At 44.4% G+C, this 9,457-nt stretch overlaps 1 protein-coding gene across 1 annotated transcript; it reads left to right on the top strand.

The window, feature by feature from the left end:
• The first annotated feature begins 4,062 nt into the window (after positions 1-4,062).
• LOC100284208 (transcription elongation factor SPT4) lies at positions 4,063-9,241 on the top strand. Its single transcript, NM_001157103.1, is given in 5 exon segments — positions 4,063-4,295; positions 4,604-4,695; positions 5,082-5,137; positions 8,749-8,810; positions 8,904-9,241. Coding segments are annotated over 5 exon segments (390 nt in total). The 5' UTR covers positions 4,063-4,166; the 3' UTR covers positions 8,955-9,241.
• Positions 9,242-9,457: the final 216 nt, after the last annotated feature.

Here is a 9,457-nt window from a genome sequence, read left to right as displayed (position 1 = left end):
TGAGTTGGTTTGCGTACCTTGTTCTTGTATGTAGCTCATTGAAACAAGTACTAAAGGAAAGGTCGTGATTTGGTTTGCGTACCTTTTATTCACTTCTCTATATTATTTTTAAAAGCACTTCGTAATTTTCAGATGAATAGCGATGTCTACATATTAGTGCGTTCATACAATATAATGGTGTCAAAGCCTGTAGTGCTTGTCTTCCTGTTGGTGGTACTCATAGTCACGTCCCAGTTAGAATGGAAGCAATAGCTTGTAAACGAGTTGGAGCTTGTCAAGGATAAGGTGAGGCGACTCACTTTGTGTATCTGAAATTCTGAATGCTTTAAGCGAGTTTTTTTTTAATTTTTAGATAGTGTTGAAAATATGAAATATAACCTCTTTTGTGCATAGAAAATCTTGACTAAAATTTTAGTTTCTAATTATACACTTCTTTCTAAACCTCAGTTTGATAATATGGTAGGCCAACATAGGGAAAAAAGAGAATTTAATGCTTCATTACAGGAGTTTAGGGGGGAGATTCTGACATTTCTGAAGAGGCTACTGAGATCAAATTTATTCTGAACATAGCTTCCATCTATCAAACAATGTAGACCGATATTCAAACTAACATTCTATCCATGATTATATAGAATCAGTTTGTTGATTGCCTAAGGCCATGATTCAAGATTTATTTCAGAGAAAAAACATGTATGCAGTCACGGTAAGAATTTTATTTTCTTAAAAATACCGTATTGCTTTCTTGTTAGCTAACAAAAATCCAGAAATTAATGGTGCCAATTATTGTTTCCTGAAAAGTACAAAAGAAGTTCAGAACTAATTCTATAACTTTGTTATTCAGGTGGGTGTTGGCCTGATGATTTTTCAGCAACTGGGAGGAATTAATGTCTTAGGTTTCTATACAAGCTATATTTTTTCCTCTGCAGGTATCCAAGCTAGATAAATTTTGTCCTCTTAAAAAACGAGGTATCTACAGCTCTTTCTAAACTTCAGGATTTTCTGGAAAACTTGGGACCACCTTGATTGGCGTTATTCAGGTTCAGATTTAGACATTTTTCAATAAAACAGTACTGTTCCAAGATTTTTGTTTGAAATTTTAGTATTTGCGTTGTCATTTTTATTTAATTGTGCACTAATTTCTTGGTCCAATTTATATTAATAGATGAACATAACATATACCGCTTCAGATGGTGGGAATATTACTTTAAGTGATGGGAAAAAGGTGGACTGCATCATACATATGGGCGGACAGTAGAGGCAATCAATTTCTGATTTGCAAAAACAGTTTCAGCAGGTTGCAGCCTATGCAATGCATTTGAATCCAATTTATGGAGCCTCTTTTTTTGTTTTCACTGTTGTTTTGGTTAGCATTATATGCGCCTTTTGTAAGTTTGCAAAGAGGAGAGGCAATGATGGAATCCCTTACCAACAGCTTGAGATGGGAGGTCAGGCACCGAACTCTTCAGGTTTAGACAACACTGCAACCACCACAGACGACTGGGAAGACAACTGGGATGATGACTTGGATGATGAAGCAGCAGCAAATGGCCTTCCGTTGAGATCACAGACGAATAGCAAAGATGGCTGGAACGTGGATTGGGATGACTAAGCTCCTACAGAAGAACTTTGAATGGGTCTGTCAAGTGAGATAGAAGATACTTCCATCTGCCTGACTTGCAAGAAAGACTCGAACGGAGACAACTAAAACTTGAACTGATGGAACTTAGGCTTGGTAAAGTAACCCATATCCTAGAAAGGTGAAGGATTGGCTCACTTCATACGGTTTGTACCATAGAGTTCACTTTTTTCTCTTTGAGCTGATACACGAACTTTAGCAGTACAGATTTTAGTTCTTTTTGGGTTGTAATATTACAGCAGAAATTGTGTTTATATATCGAAAACACATTTTATTCTTTGGGGGGAGTTAATTATTCTCTTTTGTACACACTCTTGAGTTCCATATCATTAGTGTATCATTGATGCTGCACGCTTGGACTGGTTGGAAAATGCGCGCCGCATGTTCAGATTCCCTTGAAAAGACCACCAGATAGACGATTTGCGCCTATATCTGTGTGAAACAACTCCAATTGAACATCAACCTCCCAATGAGCTGTCTTCTTTATTTTTTCTGCTACTGCATATACATACTACACCATGGGCATGTCAAAATAGGATAGGATATAGAGTTCCACAAAAAAAAGACTAAGCTTCACTAATGTTAATTACCATGTATTATAAGGTGCAGAGACAACACTATTGTGGGTAAGAAAGAAAATGGCAAATCATGAACATGTAAAAAAGAGACAGGAAGAATTAAATGGATGAATCCTAACTTCAATTTGGATTTTCTTGTTACCGAGTTTGCAGCAGCCTAGCGGCCATTAATTACTCTAATTTTGATCAAGCTCATAGAAAAATTTATTAATCTATTAACATCTACAAAACTAAACAAAAGGCACAATTAAGACATATTTCATGGTGGGTTCAATGAAACTAATTCTATGCTGTAGAAACTAGAAGATCGCAAGTGTTAAAACTGTGAAAGTAGGCTGCACGAATGAACAACCTGAATAGCATGATCGAGGGGATCTGAACCGACTGGGTGAGGACCCAAGCCTGTCAAATACTTAACATGCTTCAGCGCCGAAGCTTCGGAGAAACCCCTCTTTCCAGCCTGCTCAGCATCAAGGGGCAAAGGAAGGCTTCCAAACTGGATATGATAAACAGACCATGATCCATGAAGGAACACTATCAGCAATCCCAGTAGCAAATAAGCACCCCTCCTATCTTGCGGCTGTCATCATTTGAATCAGTTGCCCGATCAACTTTGGAATTCTCACGGGTTGACACAGAAGAGCATTGTCCTCGAGGCATTCTGATAGTCTAAGTTCAAATAATGCAAACAGAGAAACAAAAGATAAGAGTTATCTTCATAAGTACTACTGCTATTGACAGATTATCGAACGAGTAATTAGGACCAAAAAATAGAGAACAGGCGTGACAACTGCTACTCAGCTAGGGACATACTGTGGGATAGTGCACAAATTGAGCAGCATTTCGGCCTTCGCCGCCGGCTGCCACAGCCCGAGCGCTATCCCAGAGTTAGCATGTACTGGTAAGGGGTAGCCTTGAACTGTTATCAAAGCATGAATTGAGCAGTATTTAGGCTACTCTTTTGCTGTGTTACATTATTAAAAAACAATTTTGTCTTGGTTCATTTCTGACATGAAAGTAGCATCTTGTTGTTCTTATGCTTCCCCTAATATAACTTTTATTTTTTTGAATAATTTCCTAGCTTGTCGACAATTAGAGGCTCTCTCATTTTTGGATCCACTGAAGCATTTTAGAGGTGCTCTGTTCTACTATCAAAGGTTAGTATGCTTGTTTATGCACATTTCCTACTCCTTTCTTTGCTTAGTAATGGTTGATAAGTATAAGCACATGAATAGTATGGAAGAAAAAAAGATAATACATTATTACAAAAATCATCTTGGTCTTGGGTCCTCGCCGAGTCACTAATGGATTAAATTTTTTTTCTCATAACAATATAACACATTTATATATAAGTTATCATGATATTATATGTTCCCGTTGCAACGCACGGGCACTAACCTAGTATTAAATAATTTTATGAATAATAGTTTGTTTTTTAGTCTTGGATGATGAATATATTACAATTTATAATTTAAATTACTCATAATGTTAGATGATGATTCTATATTTTCTAATAATTTTTAGGATTTATGATTTAGGGTTTATAAATGTTCCTAAACCTTCGGACAATAACAAATATTAGAAAATGGCTCGCGAGCCGATGTGGAGCCAAACCAAGTTTCTTTCTCCAGCTCGTTAAGTGGACAAGTAGTCGAGCTCGGCAAGCCACCTATATGAGCATGCATCCCTTTAGAGGCATTCCATTGTGGCTGTTATAAAACCTAGCCTGAAAAAAATCTGGAAGCTCAATATACCCGGAGGACAAGCAAGGCAATAAAATCCAGTCCGTAGATGTCCCTATTGGGCTGCTCTGTTACTCTGTAAGCCCAAAGCTCCGAAACAGAGCCCAAAAGACTACGAGCTCGCGGGGAAGACGGGGACTTCCGGAGAGAGAGAGAGAGAGAGAGAGAGAGAGAGAGCAGGAAGCAGGGGCTAGACGCGGATCGGCGAGCATGAGGGGCGGCGGCGGCGGCGGGATGATGGACGATGAAGAGAGGGTGGGCCATGCGGAGATCCCGACCAGTTTCGGTCCCGAGCTGCGCGCCTGCCTCCGATGCCGCCTCGTCAAGACCTACGACCAGGTACCCTCCTGCGGCACCGCTCCCCTTCTCTCTCCTCACGCTTTGGGGATGCGGTGTAGGTTCACCAGCCGTCCGTTGACGGGAGGGTTATAGGACTGTGGATTTCATTTCGTCGAGAGCAGTTCGTTCTCGTCGTCGGCTAGGGTTTACCTCGCCATCCCCTCGATTCCTATCGGTGCCGTTTGTGTGTGTGTGTGTGCGCGCGCGCGTGTTTTATCATTGAATTCCTATTGCAAGTTGTAGTGTTGATGCCGATGGTGGTCCGCATGCTCACGCGTTTAATTGCTGTTTGGGGATGCTGTGTGCAGTTCAGGGAGAACGGCTGCGAAAACTGCCCGTTTCTAGAGATGGACAGAGAGCACGACAACGTCGTCAACTGCACCACCCCCAACTTCACTGGGTAACTCCACATCGTATTGATGACATCTTATACTTGTTTTCTTGTTGCTCCCATCTTTATATCTATCTACAGTTCTAGTTGCAGAGGGGATGAAAGAGGCGAATTTAATGAAAGAGGCGAACAGCACAAACTAGTGTGCTGCTGAGCCCTTGTATTTTCACCCTTTGTGATCTTGGAGTAGTTCATGGGAGTATTTTTCCATCCTTTGTTATTCTAGAGTAGCTCAGCAAAATGTCTCACATGACGGATTATGAGTAGTATGAGCATTGGAACAATGAGATGCACAAATGTTGAACTATCATCAGCAAAAGGCTCTGATGCCCCTGATATTATTTATGCAGTCATTTCCAACAATAGCTAATTAATATGCTTTTTATCTTGTGCAGAATTATCTCTCTGATGGACCCCAGTAGGAGCTGGGCAGCCCGTTGGTTGAGAATTGGTGAGCCTTGATCTCCCGTATCCTGCAATTTGTTTGTCCTCCTCAGTCTGCTGCATTCGTTTTGTCTTTTTTTTTTCTCTCCACTTATGTAAGCTGTGTCTTCGGCTAGCTTACCTGTTATGACATTTTACTGTAGCTTCTGGTGCTTTTGGTAGTTGTTGAACATTTTCAGATCAATTCTTGCTCATATGTTTTATGTGGTTATTATTTGCTAAGGATCCTAAAACCAAAGCTAAAAATCTTGACCTGGTGGATTTTTCCTGTTCTAGCAACTTTAAGCTCATAATTTTTCCCCAAATCATGTCATCCATAAAAAAAACTCGACCTACGGGGGTAAGACAACCCCTGAGTATTTTGTATTAAGAATAAGACCTTCTCACACAGGTTGAGAAAACCCCCGAACCTCTACCCCACCCATACACAGCGGCATCAAAGCCCATATGAGAACGACCGCGACCGGGGCCGAGCCTTAGACCTGTGCTTTGGTGTGGGACAGACGAGGGGATTTTTTAACCACAGCTTGAAATTCGCTCCCACGGGAAGTCGAACTCAGGACCTGAGGAGTGCTACTGCCTACTGAGACCACCTAACCAACTCAGCTAGAGGCCCTTTCGCTCGTGTCATCCATAAGAAAATTCCTTGTTGCTATTGCCTACTGAGACCACCCTGGAATCAACTAGCACAACCCATTTTGAAGGACCAAGACTGTATTGGCTATTCGGTTAACTAAGTTGATTCCAGTTCCAATATTTGTTAGAGTGTGTGTTCCTATTATCTATGTATGTGTAGTTCGGTTGGCACCAGTATTGGGCTGCCGCCTGCCGGCCCATTAGGGTTAAGGTTCTGAGTCTATATATATGTACCCCATCTCCTATGCAATAGAGCAAGCAGTTCATTCTCTTACATGGTACTAGCTAGGTTTTCATTTCCACCTCTCCCCAACTAGCAGCCGCCGTCGGCTCCTCCCACTTGCCAGGCCGCCGGTCGGACACCTGCTCGTCTGCTGTCGTCCTCGGGAGGCTAGTCCTTCCCTCCCCGGGGCGACAACCATCCCAGCCGCCAGCTTGCTCCCGCTGTCTCCTTCCCTCAGCTTCATCTCTCACACGGAGGGTGTCCCTGCTGGAGCCCCTCGACAGGATGCATGGCCGCCAGCCACCATGGACGCGCCCAGCGCCTCCCCTCCAGGTCGACGGGCGGCCAACCCCACCCCACCTCTGGTCGTCGTGGCTGGCCCCGGTCCTCCTCGTCGTTGGCGCACCACTGCCCTGGCATGCGCCCCTCTCTTCTGCCTGGTTGGGACGTTGTGCTCCCCTGCTCAATGGCGGCGCGATCGCGCCCTCCTCGGTGTCCACGCCCCTCCCCCGCGTTGGCACACCACCGTCCTAGGGGTCGCCTGTCTCCTCCGGCGTGTCGCCGAGACCTGACGCGCCGTCCTCTGGAGCCACGTTGCCACCTCCCCCCTCCTGCGCGACAGCGAGCTCGCCTTGGCCCGGTTGAGGATCCCATGTGAGCGCCCCTCCTTCGCGAGGCTCTACGACACAGCCTAGGACACGACCTCCGTCCTCAATCGCACGACCACGACAAAGATCCAGGGCACACGTTCCCTTGTTCCCAGTCAGCGAGCCTCCCCTTCCTCTCCTGGCAGCGACACGGATCGGGCCGTCACTCTTCGGCGCGTCCTCGCTCCCCTCCGACAGCGGCAGGCCGACCCCCCCAGCGAGCTACCTCGCCGGCGATGGACGCCCAGCCCCCCGCTCCTGCTCCTCTATGGCGCTCAGCACCCTAGCGACAGGGAGCAACGCCACCAGGACTCGTCCTTCGGCTCTGTCGACCTCCTCGATCTCCCTATTCCCTATCCCTGGCGAGCAGGCTGCTGTAGTGCTATCTGCCCTCGCCCGAGCCGCCCAGTAGCATGTCCCACCTTCAAGCCGTCAAACCCCCCTGCCAGGCCCGGCGCAGGCCCCTGCTCGGCTGGAACCGCCCCATCGCCTTTCCCCCTTCCTCGTCGCCATCGTTGGATTCGAAGCTGCCGCTGCCTTCTCAGCCGGATTCATCGTTGTCGTGGCATTTTACTTTGTCGCGGGCGCGACCACACTGACCGGCGCAGACGCGCGCGCTGCCGCTGGCCTCCCTGGCGGGGCTCCCCAACGACCGAACAAGAGAAGCAAGAAGGTCCACGCTGTTGTTGCTCTTCTTTTGTTGCGTCGCCCCGTCGACCATTGACGCTCGAACGTCCCCCCCCCCCCCCCCCCCCCAAGAACAAGGCAGCGATCCACCTCGACTCTGGCTACCTCGGCATCCAGGGGCTATTATCTACACGACGTGCACACCGATCTACTCCAGCCATAACACTCGCCCCTCATGACGCTGCGACTACGGGGGATTTCAACATGTTGGCTCCTACTTTCGTCTTCTGCCCTAGTCTCATCGTTTGTGGTGCTCCCATTGTGTCCGCGGGGGATGTTAGAGTGTGTGTTCCTATTATCTATGCATGTGTAGTTGGGCTGCCAGCCCATTAGGGTCAAGGTTCTGAGTCTATATATATGTACCCCATCTCCTATGCAATAGAACAAGCAGTTCATTCTCTTACAATATTGAGTGAAATTACAAGGATGGCAGTTAACTCCAAAGGCATATGCCTACAAGCTCCACACATATTTAGTAGTCATGCAACCAAAAAAACATATGCTCCACCGTTTCCTTTTCTGTGCAAAAGGCACAGGTTTCATTCCCCTTCAATTTCCTTTAAATCAGATTGTCCTTGGTCAGAATAGAGTTTTTAAGGTCTAGCCACATAAAGATCTTGACCTTTAGTGGTCACTTTGCTTTCAACATGTTTAAAGTTTTGGCCATACTCCTTTCTGCAGAGGTGTTTATGTGTTGATTTGACAGAAAATAGACCAGATTTCTCACATCAGGTGCAGTTTTATATAAATTATTATTTATGTAGGGGCTCCCTTGGTTTACATGGTTTTCCAGTTTAGATAGCAACGTCCATAGAAAAGATGCTTTTGTTTTCAGCTGGCATTAATAGTAAATTGCAGAGCTAAGATCCTTCATGCGGCATTGTAAAAAGTAAAAGAGATGAAAATACATGTATAATTTTGTCATAACTTTGAGGTGGCTACCATGTCTGTTTCATATAGTTTGCTAGTGTGTAGTAGTAGCAATTAAGAGCTTCACAAAATCGATCGCTGTAAAGTTTTTCAAACACCATCTCCGTTTTGTGCAATACATGAACCAAGATATGTCAAAGCTTCTACATGATGAACATGTCGTTTATAAATCGATTCCTGTGGTTTATGTTTAAGCCTATACCCCTCCATTCCAAACTATAAAACGTTTTGTCTTCTTTCGGTACATAGCTTTTGCTAGGCATGTAGATATACACTATGTGTAGATACATAATAAAATCAATGCATTTGAAAAAGCCAAACATCTTATAATTTTGAATGTAGCAGTTTAGTGCTAAATAAAACCAACGACTTACAAGTGGTAATCTAATGTTCAAAGTTCACTTCTGTTTTGGTTCATACTAGAATGTATAGATGTACCCATTTGTTGCACTGTGGCATTACTAACCGAGATCATCTACCAATGTCATTATGCAGGCAGGTTCATTCCTGGGTGCTATACACTTGCTGTCTCGGAGGAGCTTCCAGAAGAGTATCAAGTAAAAACTGTGCATTCATTTTTTATACATAAACATTCGATCTGCGATTTGATGAACTACTTGGGAACCTCACGTCTTTGTTCATAACTGCAGGGGATTTGTCAAGACAACAACGTGCAGTATGTGCCGCCCAAGCGTGTCTAAGTATCAAGACGGCAATGATGGTGTCTTGGTCCTGAAGCAGTATAGATAATTAGGTAGAAGTATCTGTGCTTGCCAAGGGAACTGCTCCTCTTATGCTTTGTATCCGAGTGCTAAGGCAGTCTATTTCATGTTAGTGATAAGGCTGTCTATTTAGGTGGTGAACCGGCGGGTGATTGAATCTTATCCAATAACCTTGATGCCTGTTCTTGAAATCTGTGACAATGCGGCTCATGTGCGTCTGTCATGTTCTTTCACATCTATGTATATATGAAGAAAAATGTAATAGCTAAAGGTCGTTGGACCATGAACCCTCGGCCCCTGAAGACCCTATGTATAAGGGACTCAACATGTTTAAGTGTAATTCGAGATAAAACATAAAAATGTGATTAGGCCTATCAGGAACGATACGACCCTAGGAGTTGGACCTCGTATCTAGACATGAAGATAAATCCATAACGTCAGATTAATGGATAAGTCTTAAGTGCAACACATCAAATATGTGA

This window comes from Zea mays, chromosome 2 (genome assembly GCF_902167145.1).
Source record: "Zea mays cultivar B73 chromosome 2, Zm-B73-REFERENCE-NAM-5.0, whole genome shotgun sequence".
In the NCBI taxonomy this organism is placed as follows: Eukaryota; Viridiplantae; Streptophyta; class Magnoliopsida; order Poales; family Poaceae; genus Zea; species Zea mays.
The sequence above is the reverse complement of the archived record's forward strand: the minus strand, read 5'-3'. Positions and strand labels throughout refer to the sequence as shown.